This window comes from Hyperolius riggenbachi, chromosome 10 (genome assembly GCF_040937935.1).
Source record: "Hyperolius riggenbachi isolate aHypRig1 chromosome 10, aHypRig1.pri, whole genome shotgun sequence".
Lineage (NCBI taxonomy): Eukaryota > Metazoa > Chordata > Amphibia > Anura > Hyperoliidae > Hyperolius > Hyperolius riggenbachi.
Window position 1 is genome coordinate 4,554,316 of NC_090655.1, and position 16,100 is coordinate 4,570,415.

At 49.9% G+C, this 16,100-nt stretch overlaps 1 protein-coding gene across 1 annotated transcript in view; it reads left to right on the forward strand.

Moving 5' to 3' along the window:
• The window catches only part of PI4K2A (phosphatidylinositol 4-kinase type 2 alpha), a 58,368-nt gene that overhangs the window by 19,381 nt on the left and 22,887 nt on the right, over nucleotides 1-16,100 (forward strand). Inside the window, exon 2 of the mRNA XM_068255110.1 lies at nucleotides 14,203-14,403. Within this exon, the coding sequence (XP_068111211.1) occupies nucleotides 14,203-14,403 (201 nt within the window). The remainder of the gene's footprint in view (nucleotides 1-14,202; nucleotides 14,404-16,100) is intronic.

Consider the following 16,100-nt stretch of genomic DNA (forward strand, 5'->3'; position numbering starts at 1 on the left):
CAACTCTTCTCAATGTCCGTGTACTGATTTGATTTAGACGGTTTTGTCAGTATGTATACAGTCACTACAGTGTTCTCCCCAGAATTTTTTTTCCAGCCGAGTGGCATGAAAAAATAGCCGGGTGGGGCATCAGGGGTGAATGAAGGGCCAGCACAACTCTGCTTACAGCATAGGAGGAGGATGAGAAGGTGAAGCTGGTGATAGCCGGGTGCTCACCAAAATTATCCGGGTGTAGCACCCGGCGAAAAGAGCCTGGGGAGAATGCTGCACGAGAAAAAGGAAGTACACACTTTCAGAGTTAAAGGGAACCTGAAGCGAGAAGTATATGGAGGCTGGCATATTTCTTTCCTTATAAACAATAACAGTTGCCTGGCAGCCCTGCTGCTCTCTTTGGCTGCAGTAGTGTCTGAATCACGCACCTGAAACAAGCATGCAGCTAATCTAGTCACATTTCAGTCACCTGATCTGCTGCATGCTTTTTCAGGGTCTATGGCTAAATGTATTGGAGGCAGAGGATCAGCAGGACAGCCAGACAACTGTTATTGCTTAAAGGACCGCTATAGTGAAAATGTAAATTGCATGTGAACACATTCAGATAAGTACATTTTTTTTTTTTCCAGAGTAAAATGAGCCATAAATTACTTTTCTCCTATGTTGCTGTCACTTACAGTAGGTAGTAGAAATCTGACAGAACCGACAGGTTTTGGAGTAGCCAACAAGGAAAAAAGCTGTCACATCCAAAATCAATCTTTATTGGTTCCCTGTAAAAATATGGCCAACGTTTCGGAGCCGCGTAGGACCCCTTTATCAAGGCGATATTTGCTCTGAGGCAAAAATCTGTCTGCTGCTGTGCAAAAGATTCTGCATAGGAAGTTGGGAGTCTGGCTCCTCTAACACTCGTTGACAGCGATGTGCATTCATTGGGATCAGCAGCAGGATTTTGAGTAGCCCATCTCCTCATGGGGGATTCTCAGGGGTTTATTTTCAAAAGCACTTTGTGAATGGCTGTTGCTCTATCCAACTGTCAAAGTACAGTGTTCTCCCCAGGGCTAATTAAGTGGGCGGGCCGCCCGGCTGTTTTGAATTCCCGCCCACCTGCTCTCCTGCCTCACATGCTGGAAAAAAAATGGTGCTGTAAAACTGCAGCCATGAGCGCTTCACTTGCGTTCCATCTGTGGCCGTCTCAGACAATAGCAAAAGCCGCTGCTACACAGTGCAGGAGGCTTCTCTGCCTGTGTAACCTCCGGGTACTGTGATTGGCTGGGCGGGTTTTAAGGGGCGGGACCATGCTTTGCATACTGCGGGAGTGAGCCGAGTTCCTAGTACCTCGTGGAGAGTGTCCGCTTCTCCCTAGTACAGTGTTTCTACTCTCTTTGCTGGCTGCCTGTGTCTGCAATGCATTCACATGTGCAGGCAGCTCAGCTAGTGGAGGCGGCTGTCCGATACACATCTAGTGTGATAGCGTAGTGCAGGCAGGCTACTGTTGTACTGTGTGGGGAGAGGCTCTCTGTGTGGAGAAAGCCTGAAGCTGCGGGCAGATTCTCTCTCAGACCCAGCGAAACCAATGTGTTCCCTCTGTCCTGGGCTGGCTGCATGAATGTCAGCAGCCAGTCCAATCCCTTCCGAATCCACACAGCTCCGAGGCCTACTCAGAGCACAGATAACATCAGGCAGTGCACGGCATTTGAGCTCTGCTGCCCCGCCCCCCTCTCCAGCTTCTCTTTAACACAAGCTGCTCTGATTTATGCCGCTCTGATGCTGGGAGAACTGCACAGGAACTCTGATCATCCTTCCACTGGTATGAGATCTATGTGTCCACTAATGAGCAGAAGCACTTTTTATCTGATATATTTTAGTCTGCAGAGCTTTTAAGCTAGGGGACCTGAGAAAACAAACAAACAATGACTGCAGTCAGCTGCAATTTAGATAAGCTGACTTGCTGGAGATGGAGGATGGTGCTGAATGCTGTCTGTGTCAGAAGTGCATATATATCTTACTTGATTTACAATTGTAAAAAGTTGGCCTAGAGCAGTAAAAAGTACAAATCTGGCTGTGGTAATTGGGAAAAGTCTGTTAAAAGTTGCCCACTGATCAAAAAAAGTAAATATGGAACACGATCCTGTGTTGAAGGTGTGTGCAGGTGGCTTGAAAGGGCAGTGTGTGTGTGTGTGTGTGTGTGTGTGGGGAGTGATTCTTGCAGAGTTCACATGCATGTTATTTCATATGGATGTTATTTGCTGCTGGGGTCCAGCGGTATTGCAGATAATTTAGTATGATACTGACTGACCCTGTACACTATCTGCAATACCCCTCGACCCCAGCAGCAAATAACATCCATATGAAAAGCAAAAATCACCCCCCCCCTCCTCCTTTATGAAATGCAAAAAACACAGTTGTATGATACGTGAATTAACCGACCTAGTAAATGCAATAATCACCCCTAGTATGAAATGCAACTAGAACACCAATATTCAGTGTTATCAGGCTCTTTTAGAGGAGTGCTTCAGCCAGACAATTTTGGTAAGCACTGGGTGTCATCGTTTCTCCTCATCCTGTGTGGTAAGCAGAGTTGCACCAGCCCTGAATTCCCCTGTCGCACCCCACCCGGCTACTTTTTCATGCCACCCGGCTGGAAAAAATTTCTGGGGAGAACACTGAAGTATGATGTGAGCAGAGAGGTTGACCAGCATCTTTGTATAAATTGTTTTCAGGCAGAGTCTTTATAAAAAAAAGGCCATGCTGAGAATCCCCCATGAAGAGATGGACTAGTCCAAAATCTGTTGGTTCTATGAGATTTCTACTGCCTACTGCAGCTATTCTGAACCTGTGTGCCGCGACACATTCCTGTCCCCGCTTCCCCCATCTCTGCTCTGACTGTAATTAGAGCAGGACTACATGCCACCGATGTCCACAAATGTGGACGACGGCGGCCATTTTCTTGTAGCTCTGCTCTAACTACAGTCAGAGCGGAGGCAGGGAGAGAAGAGTGACGTCAGCGCTGGAACGAGTGGAGCTATACAGCTCTGGTTCTCACGTGGCCTCCATACTTCCTGTTTAGTGGCTCCCTGGCACCTGCGGCCCACATCATGCGTGACCCCAGCAGTGCACATGTAAGATGAGTGTAGTTAGTGTAGTGTAACTTAGCTGGTGGTGCAGCAGGGGTTAGTGTAATGAAGCTTAGAGACAGTGGGGGTAAAAGGTCCATAAGACCCCCCCGGCACTACAAACGCACCAGGTTAAGTAGGTTTTGTATTTTTTCCCTCTAAACCTGGGTGAGTCTCATGGCCCAGAGCGTCATATACTCTGAAAAATACGGTAGCCTGAAATGAGCCAACCTCATGTGACATTTTACACTGTGCCATTATTTATTTAACAAAGACTTAGCCAAAATGCAGAAGAGGTGTGTGAAAATTAAATACACATTCACTGCCTCCGGGAAGAGGTTTAGGCCGGGTACTGAACAAACCACAAGACTTCTGTAACAATGTCCTGAGGATAGATGAGTGCAAAGTGGAGGCTTGGCCACAATGCATAGCGCCATGTTTGGTGAAAAAAAACAGACAAGATATCAGCAGAAATAGCTTATACTAACTGTAAAGCATGGCGGTGGAGGGTTGATTAATAGTGAACTGCAGCATCAGGGTCTGGGCACATTTCAGTTAGTGGGCTGACCATCAACTATTCTGTATATCAAAGTACTAGAATCATGTGTGAAACCATATGTGTGATGGCTAAAGCGTGGCTGAAATTGGGTTTTGTAACAGAAAGGTAATTCCAAGCACACCAACTAATCTACAGTATAATGGCTGAAAAGTAAATGATCATGGTTTTGCAATGGTCCAGTCTAAGCCCAGACTTCAACCCAATTAAAATGCTGTGTTGGAACCTTAAAGTAGGGTTAGGGTTAAGTAGTACCCTGGGTAGCATTAGTTGCTCAATGACTCCTTTAAAAGAGCTGTGCACAAAAGAATGCCGTCCATACACAATCGATTCTGGACTCAACCCTTGCACGAATAATCTTCAGCGTTTATTGTAATAATGTATGCGGTTATACAGCAGACAAAAAAGCACAACGTTTCGGGCTACATGCCCTTTCTCAAGTGCTTAAAGTGAACCTAAAGTCAGACAGAAAAAATGAGTTTAGCTCACCTGGGGCTTCCCTCAGCCCCCTGAAGCTGATCGGTGCCCACACTGACTCCATCAGATGTCCCTGGACCGGCCGGCGACGACTTCCGGTTTCGCCGTCACCGGCCGACAGGCTGGGGACGCGAGTGATTCTTCGCGTTCCCAGCCAGAATAGCGCCCCCTATGCTGCTATTGCAGCCTCCCTATGCTGCAATAGCAGCATAGGGGGCGCTATTCTGGCTAGGAACGCGAAGAATCACTCGCGTTCCCAGCCTGTCGGTCGGTGACGGCGAAACCAGAAGTCGCCCCCGGCCGGTCCAGGGACATCTGATAGAGTCAGCGTGGGCACCGATCAGCTTCAGGGGGCTGAGGGAAGCCCCAGGTGAGTTAAACTCATTTTTTCTGTCTGACTTTAGGTTCACTTTAACCATCTGAACAAACTTAGACCTTCATATAGACACACCCCTCCAAAGCATTAAAGGGCGGGCACAAAACTTTTCCAGAACATTAACCCTTTCTCCTGAAAGGACAACCAATTATCATAAGAAGCACTTTAAACTGAAGTCCTCGTTAAGGCCACTGGGGGACTGCGTCCCCAACCTGTCCATCCACCAAGCCTCATCCCTGACTAGCGCCCTCCTGAAATTCCCTACCTTCATGGTGCTGAACCCCCTCGAGTACCTGCCATCAAAGCTGGCTCACACCATGATTACATTCCGCGAAATGGCGTGCGAGGGGATATTCCGTTTTTTTTCTCCTCATCCTTTTTCTTTTTACATGCTTCGGGGTGGCGAATGTTGCTCTTATGCTCGTTGAGTCTAGTTTTAATGTCCCTTGAGGTCTGGCCACAAAAGAATGCCCCCCCCCAGACCAAGTGAACTGAAAGTGTACCCAAGATGTAAAGTAAATAAAAAATCATACATACCTGTGGCTTCCTCCAGCCCCTGGCAGCCGATATGTCCCTTGCAGCCCCGTTCAGGCTCCTCTGGCCCTCGCTGTCCTCTGCCTCCTGCCTTCTCCGCAGTTTGGCCCGGTTATTTGAATCCGAGGAAGCTCCAGGTATGTATATATATTTTTTTTAATTTACTTTACATTTCAGGATTCTTTGAAGCAACCATGTAAAGAGGAGAGAGGCATTTTCAGCCACAATAACATGAGACTGATAGTCTGCATAGCTAAGCAGCCTAGGCTGTGACATCACTGGGAGAGCTGGGGCTACATACCAACAATACACAGCAGTATATAGATATAGGGAATGTTTCTGATGCTGAAACCAGGATATTTACAGTAAAAGTGGGTATACTGAATAATTTACTGCATTCTGTTATATGTCACTACAGGGCCTCTTTACTGCATTCTGCTATGTGTCACTACAGGGCCTTTTTACTGCATTCTGCTATGTGTCACTACAGGGCCCCTTTACTGCATTCTGCTATATGTCACTACAGGGCCTCTTTACTGCATTCTACTATATGTCACTACAGGGCCTCTTTACTGCATTCTACTATATGTCACTACAGGGCCTCTTTACTGCATTCTGCTATATGTCACTACAGGGCCTCTTTACTGCATTCTGCTATATGTCACTACAGGGCCTCTTTACTGCATTCTACTATATGTCACTACAGGGCCTCTTTAATGGTGCTTGCATGGCCTGTGTGCCTTTTTGGGTCAGTTCCCTGACATTGAATGACCTTACCTAGCTTTTGTGACCAGCTTCTTTACTCCACAGATTGGGCAGCAGAAGGACTCGGGCTCCTCCCCCCGTGCATATCTAAAGAGGGGCGGGAGCAGAGGTACTTTCTGACCTGCTATTTCAGCAGCTATGCAAGCTGTAGCTCAGTATCACAGTTGGGTATAAGCCGATTCCAGTTCTCGTTATTTCCAGTTGCCATGCAAACTGTGCAGTTTGAGGCAACCAGATGCACTTTCTGACTATTTTGATTGGGCCGCTTCAAAACTGCATGCGATTTGCATTAAATTGGCATGCAAGCTGGGAGATTGGCGTCTCATTGCTCTAGTTGCAGCACAGCATAGGAGATGTCCGCAGCATTTATCATTCAGTTGTGGGATGTAAATAGTGATTTCATGTGATAGGCTGCTGGGTCAGGGTAACTCCAGCCGTTGTGGTAGAGCAGCACAGCCATTCCTGGTGGGATACAGACAGACCCCCGGTCCTGTACAGCCAGCGCTCTGCCCCCCTCCCCTCCCCCATGATCTGGCAGCCGTGCACTTGTGATATTCCGACACGACATCTGCCTGTTAATGAGAATTCATGGAGTATTTGGAATGCCTGAGATGTGAGCTCACCGTTACTGGCTGCTTTTATTGTTTATATGTGAACACGTCACATCTACCAAATATAGACACTGGCAGAAAATACGGAGTTGGTAATTACAGCGACAAATGTAACATGATGCATAAAATATTCACAAATTGCAAGATCAGAATCAGAATCAGAATCAGAATCATTTATTTCGCCAAGCATGAGCAACCATGCCCGGAATTATTTTTGGCACATACATATAGCTCAGGAAGAAAACAGAGAAGAGTGCATAGCAGCAGGGATAGATTACATTACATTTGCATCCAATTTGCGTCAGAAAAAATTACATACATCACCGTTCATTTGTGGCCTTGAGCTGACCAGAAAAATTACATACATCACAGTTCATTTGTGGCCTTGGGCTGACCAGCGGTTAGCCTTGTTGGCCTTGTGAGGTTGTTGCTTCAGTTGACCGAACGGGAGTGTCGCAGCCCGCCCCCCGCTTGTTGGTCTTGCACAGATGGGAGTATGTGGAGTGAGTTCAAGTGGCTGACAGCCGATGGGAAGAAGGAGTTCCTATGTCTCGCAGTCTTTGTGGGGATGGCCCGAAGTCTTCGGCCCAGGGGGAGCACACTGAAGTAACAGTGGCCTGGGTGCGAGGGATCACTGGCAATCCTCAATGCCCTGGATTTCAGTCTCTTGTTGTGCAGTAGTTCAAGTGAGTGGAGGGGGCACCCGATGATCCTCTCCGCCGACCTGATGACCCTCTGTAGTTTGAGCTTGTCACTGGCGGTGGCGCCAGCATACCAGACCAGGATGGAAGAGCAGAGGATTGACTCGATGGTGGCGGAGTAGAAGCTGGTCAGAATCTCTTGGGTCATGCCAACCTTCCTCAGCTGCCGTAGGAAATAAAGTCTCTGCTGTGCTTTCCGTTGGATGACAGTGATATTGGACTTCCAACTGAGGTCGTTGGAGATAGTAGTGCCCAGAAGGCGGGCGCAGGGCACTCTGGCCACCTCGGTGCCATCAATATAGATTGGAGGTGGGGAGGGAGCAGACCTCCTGAAGTCAATGATTAGCTCGACGGTCTTTGCTGTGTTCAGCACCAGCCTGTTATCCTTGCACCAGTTGCAAATTCTCTCCACCTGCTGACAGTACTCCTGGATGTTATCCTTAGTGACAAGGCCGACAATGGTAGTGTCATCTGCAAACTTGATGACCTTGACTGAGTCTGCCTCCGATCTGCAATTGTTTGTGTAGAGGGAGAACAGTAGCGGAGACAGCACGCAGCCTTGAGGAGCCCCTGTGTTCGTTGTCACTACTTGGGAGCGGATGTTGCTCAGCCTGACCACTTGGGACCTGTTGGTGAGAAAGTCCGTGATCCACAGGCGTAGACTAGAGTGAACACCAAGTGCAGCTAGGTCTTCTTGAAGTATGCGTGGGCAGATGGTATTGAAAGCCGAGCTAAAGTCTAGGAGAAGGATTCTGACATAAGTGTTTGGCCTGTCGAGGTGGTCATTGATGAGCTCCAAGCAGATATTGATTGCGTCATCGGTAGACCTGTTTGCTCTGTAGGCGAACTGGAAGGGGTCGAGTAGGGGCGAGGTGGAGAGCTTGAGGTAGGCTAGGACCACCCGCTCCAGGGTTTTCATAATGACAGACGTCAGGGCCACAGGCCTGAAATTGTTGAGGTCCGCGACCCCCTGCTTTTTTGGAACAGGTACGATGGTTGACAACTTGAAGCAGGTGGGAACCTTGCTTTCCTGCAGTGACTTGGTGAAGATGTCGCAGAGGGTAGGAGCAAGTTGTTGGGCACAGGTTTTCAGGCAGGCTGGAGATACGCCGTCGGGGCCGGAGGCTTTCCTGGCGTTTAGCGTTGATAGGAGTCGCAGGACGTCGGCCTCGCTCGCTGCCAACTGGTTCGGGATGTTGCTCACAGGGCCTAGAGCGGGGGTGGTTGGTATCAGACGCCCTTCCCGTGCCTGGTTCTCAAACCTGCAGTAGAAACTGCTAAGTTCTTCTGCGAGTTTTAGGCTGGGTGCTGCATGTTTAGGTTGGGGCTTGTAATTAGTGACAGCCTTCAGCCCCTTCCAAACAGCCCTAGAGTCCATAGATCGCAGGTGTTGTTCCACTTTTTCGGCGTACTCCTTTTTGGCTGCCCTCAGCTCCCGGTTGAGGTCATTTCTCGCTCTCCTGTAGTCCTCCTGGTTGCCGGACTTGTGTGCAGCTTCCTTGCTTTTCCGCAGTCGGCGAAGCTTGTTAGTGAACCATGGCTTGTTGTTCGGGTACACCTTGAACGATTTTGTTGGTACGCAAGAGTCCTCGCAGAACCTGATGTATGAAGCGACGTTATCTGCCCATTCATCCAGGTCTGGCGTTTCTAGGGACTTCCAGTCCGTGCAATCAAAGCAGGCTTGCAGTTTTAGCTTGGCCTCGTCGGACCACACTTTGACGGACTTGATTGTCGGATTAGCTGATTCCAGTCGCCTCTTGTAGGTGGGAATAAGGTGGACGAGGCAGTGGTCCGAGGAGCCGAGAGCCGCCCATGGGACCGCCTTGTAAGCAGCCTTCAGGGCTGTGTAACAGTGGTCAAGAGTGTTCTGGCCTCTGGTAGGGCAGGCTACATGTTGGTTATAGCGTGGCATCTCCTGTCGGAGGTTAGCCCTGTTGAAGTCCCCAGCGATGATGAACAGAGAGTCCGGGAGGGATGTCTCCCACTGCGAGATGGTCTCAGATGCAAAAGGGTGAGAGAGCCCTGGCCTTGTGAGCTTACACTCTAAAGGAATGGGGAGGGGGGGAGCAAGAGGTGGTGTAGTATACAATATCCATACCTAGAGGCAGTGTGATTTTACATTATCTAATAAGCAGTACAACTTGGCCAGAGGTCAAAGGAAGAATGGTCTAAGTTAGTTTTGAGGGAGCGTCTAAAGATTTCAAAGGTGGGATAGTGATGGATATGTTGTGGCCGGGATTCCAGAGGAGGGTGTTAAAGTTTGAGGCCAAAGGGTACAGTTGTGTATCATCTACATCAGGGGTCTCAAACTCGCGGGCCATTTGCGGCCCTCAATACAATATTTTGTGGCCCTCGCCGGCAAAAGCTTCCTTATAGTTCGCTTCAGTGCTCCCAAGTAATCCGCCGCATCCCCGCCACTAAACGAGGGCTGCAGAGCCCCCAAATCGCCCGGGGGGCAATCCGCCGGCATTTCCTGGAAGGGGCAGAGCTTTCAGCTTCAGCTCTGCCCCTCCTGACGTCAATCGCTGCCTCTCCCCGCCCCTCTCTGTGAAGGAAGAGTGAGAGGGGCGGGCAGAGGCGGCGATGTGCCGCGATTGTGAAATGCCTTATGCGGCCCAGCCTCATCCTGACTTTGCCTCCTGCGGCCCCCAGGTAAATTGAGTTTGAGAACCCTGATCTACATGTTAGTGGTATTGAAACCCCTTGCAGAGACCATGCATGTAGATGGGGAAAGAGGGGGACAAGGACAGGGCCTTGCGGTACCCCCACAGATAAAGGCTGGGTAGGAGAGATCTGATCCAAGAGACTGAAAGACCTAGAGAGATATTCAGGATAGAGCGAGGCCCTTTAAGCCTACAGATGAAAGTATCTATAAGAGTAAGGTGTGGTCGACAGTATCAAATGTTGAGGACAAAGCATGAATGAAGAGTATGGAAAAATGACCTTTAGATTTCAATGGTTACTTTAGTAAGCACCGTTTCTATGGAGTGGTTAGAGCGAAAGACTGGAACTGATCGAGCAGGGAGTAAGCAGATACATATTGGCTTAGTTACACATGTATATGGCATTCAAGTAATTTGGCTGCGAATGGGAGAAGTGACGCAGGGTGGTAGTTGGCGAGTGCAGTGGTTTTTGTTTTCTTAGTTGTTTTTGTTTTGTTTGTTTGTTTAGTAGTGGTGTCGCAACAGCCTTTTTGAGTGGGGATGGAAAGATGCCAGTGCAGAAGGATCGGTTAAATAGTGATGTTAGCATAGGGATGATGAGGATAGCTGCAGAATGAGATGGGAGGGAATAGGATCCAAAGAACACGTGATAAAATGATGGTAAAATGGCGGTCAGTTGCCAGGATGGCCTAAGTGAGAGAGTATGCTTGCCTGGATAGGTGCATTTTTAAGTTTCATCTTAAAGGAAATTTTTAAGTCTGAAAAAAAAACAAAGCAGTAGGAAACCAGAGACCAACGATACTTACCTTTTTATACATACCTGGGTCTTCCTCCAACCTCAGGGGCACGTATCGCTCCCACACCGCCGTCCTCCGCTGCCTACAGCTCCGGTATTGGGCCCGTGACTTCAGCCAGCTGCGGCCACTTTAACTTACCTGCAGCCCCCTGCAGTCATCCTGTGCTGTCCAGCCAGCAGCGGTGACCCCCGCAAAGCTGTCACTGTCTAGCAATCTCTCTGGAAACCCTGGCAGCGTGTTTTTTGGTTTTGCAGAAATTTCCCAGAATTCTCATCCCTCCAGGTTTCCCTCATTAGAAGTCTCCACAATGCAGTAATTATATTTCACACCCCCAATCTCTTTACTGTTACTGTAATGGCACAATCCTGACACAAGGGGGAGTGTTCCTGTCAGGCCATGGAGGTGTACACAGCTGTAGCAGTATAAAACAATAGACAATGGTATACATGATATATGGACACTGGTACAAAGTACAGCACTGGGGATTACAATGACATAAGTAACATTGAATAACAAATTCCAAGGCACAAGAGTGAGAGCTCTGACCTTGTGAGCTTACACTCTAAAGACCTCACTGCTCCTTATTCCCCTTTAGAGATGTTGGCAGATTAGCCGCACAGCATTTATAATTAAAGCGGACCTGAACCCAGAATGTCCTCTCTGCTCTAAAAGATACGTAACAGCATGATGACCTTTAAAGAAAAACATTTTTTGTTACAGCTGATACAAATGAGACAAGACACATAACATTTATATAGCGTTTTTCTCCTGGCGGACTCAAAGCGCCAGAGCTGCAGCCACTAGGACGCGCTCTATAGGCAGTAGCAGTGTTAGGCCAGAGCTGCAGCCACTAGGGGGAGCTCTATAGGCAGTAGCAGTGTTAGGTCAGAGCTGCAGCCACTAGGGGGCTCTCTATAGGCAGTAGCAGTGTTAGGCCAGAGCTGCAGCCACTAGGGGAGCTCTATAGGCAGTAGCAGTGTTAGGCCAGAGCTGCAGCCACTAGGGGAGCTCTATAGGCAGTAGCAGTGTTAGGCCAGAGCTGCAGCCACTAGGACATGCTCTATAGGCAGTAGCAGTGTTAGGCCAGAGCTGCAGCCACTAGGGAGCGCTCTATAGGCAGTAGCAGTGTTAGGACGGAGCTGCAGCCACTAGGGGGAGCTCTATAGGCAGTAGCAGTGTTAGGCCAGAGCTGCAGCCACTAGGGGGCTCTCTATAGGCAGTAGCAGTGTTAGGCCAGAGCTGCAGCCACTAGGGGCGCTCTATAGGCAGTAGCAGTGTTAGGCCAGAGCTGCAGCCACTAGGGGGCGCAGTATAGGCAGTAGCAGTGTTAGGCCAGAGCTGCAGCCACTAGGGGGCTCTCTATAGGCAGTAGCAGTGTTAGGCCAGAGCTGCAGCCGCTAGGGGGCGCAGTATAGGCAGTAGCAGTGTTAGGCCAGAGCTGCAGCCACTAGGGGGCGCTCTATAGACAGTAGCAGTGTTAGGCCAGAGCTGCAGCCGCTAGGGGGTGCTCTATAGGCAGTAGCAGTGTTAGGCCAGAGCTGCAGCCACTAGGGGAGCTCTATAGGCAGTAGCAGTGTTAGGCCAGAGCTGCAGCCACTAGGGGTGCTCTATAGGCAGTAGCAGTGTTAGGTCAGAGCTGCAGCCACTAGGGGGCTCTCTATAGGCAGTAGCAGTGTTAGGCCAGAGCTGCAGCCACTAGGGGAGCTCTATAGGCATTAGCAGTGTTAGGCCAGAGCTGCAGCCACTAGGGGGCGCTCTATAGGCAGTAGCAGTGTTAGGCCAGAGCTGCAGCCACTAGGGGGCGCTTTATAGGCAGTAGCAGTGTTAGGCCAGAGCAGCAGCCACTAGGGGGCACTCTATAGGCAGTAGCAGTGTTAGGCCAGAGCTGCAGCCACTAGGGGTGCTCTATAGGCAGTAGCAGTGTTAGGCCAGAGCTGCAGCCGCTAGGGTGCGCTCTATAGACAGTAGCAGTGTTATGGCAGAGCTGCAGCCACTGGGGGGCGCTCTATAGGCAGTAGCAGTGTTAGGCCAGAGCTGCAGCCACTAGGGGGCGCAGTATAGGCAGTAGCAGTGTTAGGCCAGAGCAGCAGCCACTAGGGGGCACTCTATAGGCAGTAGCAGTGCTAGGCCAGAACTGCAGCCACTAGGGGCACTCTATAGGCAGTAGCAGTGTTAGGCCAGAGCTGCAGCCACTAGGGGGCGCAGTATAGGCAGTAGCAGTATTAGGCCAGAGCAGCAGCCACTAGGGGGCACTCTATAGGCAGTAGCAGTGTTAGGCCAGAGCTGCAGCCACTAGGGGGCTCTCTATAGGCAGTAGCAGTGTTACGCCAGAGCAGCAGCCACTAGGGTGCGCTCTATAGACAGTAGCAGTGTTATGGCAGAGCTGCAGCCACTGGGGGGCGCTCTATAGGCAGTAGCAGTGTTAGGCCAGAGCTGCAGCCACTAGGGGGCGCAGTATAGGCAGTAGCAGTGTTAGGCCAGAGCTGCAGCCACTAGGGGCGCTCTATAGGCAGTAGCAGTGTTAGGCCAGAGCTGTAGCCACTAGGGGGCGCTCTATAGGCAGTAGCAGTGTTAGGCCAGAGCTGCAGCCACTAGGGGGGCTCTATAGGCAGTAGCAGTGTTAGGCCATAGCTGCAGCCACTAGGGGATGCTCTATAGGCAGTAGCAGTGTTAGGCCAGAGCAGCAGCCACTAGGGTGCGCTCTATAGGCAGCAGCAGTGTTAGGCCAGAGCTGCAGCCACTAGGGGGCGCTCTATAGGCAGTAGCAGTGTTAGGTCAGAGCTGCAGCCACTAGGGGGAGCTCTATAGGCAGTAGCAGTGTTAGGCCAGAGCAGCAGCCACTAGGGTGCGCTCTATAGGCAGCAGCAGTGTTAGGCCAGAGCAGCAGCCACTAGGGTGCGCTCTATAGGCAGCAGCAGTGTTAGGCCAGAGCAGCAGCCACTAGGGGGCACTCTATAGGCAGTAGCAGTGTTAGGCCAGAGCTGCAGCCACTAGGGGGTGCTCTATAGGCAGTAGCAGTGTTAGGCCAGAGCTGCAGCCACTAGGGGGCACTCTATAGGCAGTAGCAGTGTTAGGCCAGAGCTGCAGCCACTAGGGGGCTCTCTATAGGCCGTAGCAGTGTTAGGCCAGAGCAGCAGCCACTAGCGGGAGCTCTATAGGCAGTAGCAGTGTTAGGGAGACTTGCCTAAGGTCTCCTACTGAATAGGTGCTGGCTTACTGAACAGGCAGAGCCGAGATTCGAACCCTGGTCTCCTGTGTCAGAGGCAGAACCCTTAACCATTACACCATCCAGCCATTACAAATCCTGCAATAAATATGCAGTGTGTCTACTTCCTGCTTTAATGGAAACAGACATATTGTTAACATCCTGTATTTACCAGCTAACTCTCTGCCGTGGCAGTCAGCTGACACGGGAGAGATCAAATTACAACTTGTGATTAGTCACAGATGAGAGGGTGTATTAGACAGGCTAAACTCTCTAAATACATACAGGGTGCATGTCTCTGTTTTCCTTCTGTCCTGTGCGAGAGTTCAGGTCCACTTTAAGGCCTTTATATGGTCTGTACACGGATTTGTGCCATGTGACTGAATGCATCTTGTCTCTCTTGCTCTCGCCAGGAAATCATTGCGGTTTTCAAACCAAAGACAGAGGAGCCGTACGGCCAGCTGAACCCGAAGTGGACGAAGTGGCTGCAGAAGCTGTGCTGTCCCTGCTGCTTCGGAAGGGACTGTCTCGTCCTCAATCAGGGATATCTGTCTGAAGCCGGGGCCAGCCTCGTGGACCAAAAACTGGAGCTCGACATTGTTCCTCGCACAAAAGTAAGATCCCGAACATGCACGGATACATGTTTTCCAGCAGCTGAGTGCCAGAGCCGACTCATCCACAAGGCAACACTGGCATGTGCCTAGTCCCTGGTGGGTTTTCAGGGGCCTGGTTTCCATCTCCTATAAGCCCTGGTCCCCATCACATCTTTTCAAGAAGGGCAGGAGGAAGCTAAAACAGTTACCTTGCCCCAGAGCCCTATTTCACTGTAATCCATCCCTGCTGGATGTCCGAGTATCTGTGGCATAACGTCTCCAGTCTTGCCTTGCAGTGCTAAAGTCACAAATGTAAACCAAACACCTGGTATAAATCACAATTCTACCCCAAAACAAGTAGTACAAAGAAATAATGCAAAAAAACAGCTGATTTTACTAAACATTTTGTGAAATAACAATTCATTAAGGCTGTTTCCGCATGGAAAACCAAAATTATGGCTTATGAAATCTAAATGTTAGTGAATTATCACACAGTTCTTTGGTAAATTATCTGGGCTATTACCGCATTTGTGAAAATATTAGTAAATTTGAGAAAAAAAATCAAATGTGTTTTTGACTATGTACCGTATATACTCGCATACAAGGCGAATTTTTGACCCCCAAAAAGGGGGTCAAAAGTTGGGGGGTCGGCTTGTATGCGAGTCTTCCCTGGTGGTCTAGTGGTGGGTGGTCCGCTCCCCGCTCCCCCCGCGGCCGCCGCTGCTATTACCTGCTTAGGCAGCGGGCGCTTCCTAATCCGCGTTCCCCTTCTGTTTCAGAGTCTATCACAGCAGCGCGCCCGGCGCTGCTGCTGTGACGATGCAGAGTGCAGGAAAGAGCGCGGCTCCCTATAGCGGCGATCTGTATCGCCGTTACCAAGGGAACCGCTCTTTCCTGCCCCCTGCATCGTCACAGCAGCAGCGCCGGGCGCGCTGCTGTGATAGACTCTGAAACAGAAGGGGAACGCGGATTAGGAAGCGGCCGCTGCCTAAGCAGGTAATAGCAGCGGCGGCCGCGGGGGGAGGGGGGAGCACTACCTACCTATGCTGGGCACTATACTGGCTAAACTGGGCACTATACTGGCTAAACTGGGCACTTTACTAGCCATACTGGGGCACTATACTGGCTAAACTGGGCACTATACTAGCTAAACTGGGCACTATACTAGCTAAACTGGGCACTATACTAGCTAAACTGGGCACTATACTAGCTAAACTGGGCACTATACTGGCTAAACTGGGCACTATACTGGCTAAACTGGGCACTATACTGGCTAAACTGGGCACTTTACTAGCTAAACTGGGCACTATTCTGGCTAAACTGGGCACTATTCTGGCTAAACTGGGCACTATTCTGGCTAAACTGGGCACTTTACTAGCTAAACTGGGCACTATACTAGCTAAACTGGGCACTATACTAGCTAAACTGGGCACTATACTGGGCACTATACTAGCTAAACTGGGCACTATACTGGCTAAACTGGGCACTTTACTAGCCATACTGGGGCACTATACTGGCTAAACTGGGCACTATACTGGCTAAACTGGGCACTATTCTGGCTAAACTGGGCACTTTACTAGCCATACTGGGGCACTTTACTAGCCATACTGGGGCACTATACTAGCTAAACTGGGCACTATACTAGCTAAACTGGGCACTATACTAGCTAAACTGGGCACTATACTAGCTAAACTGGGCACTATACTGGACACTATACT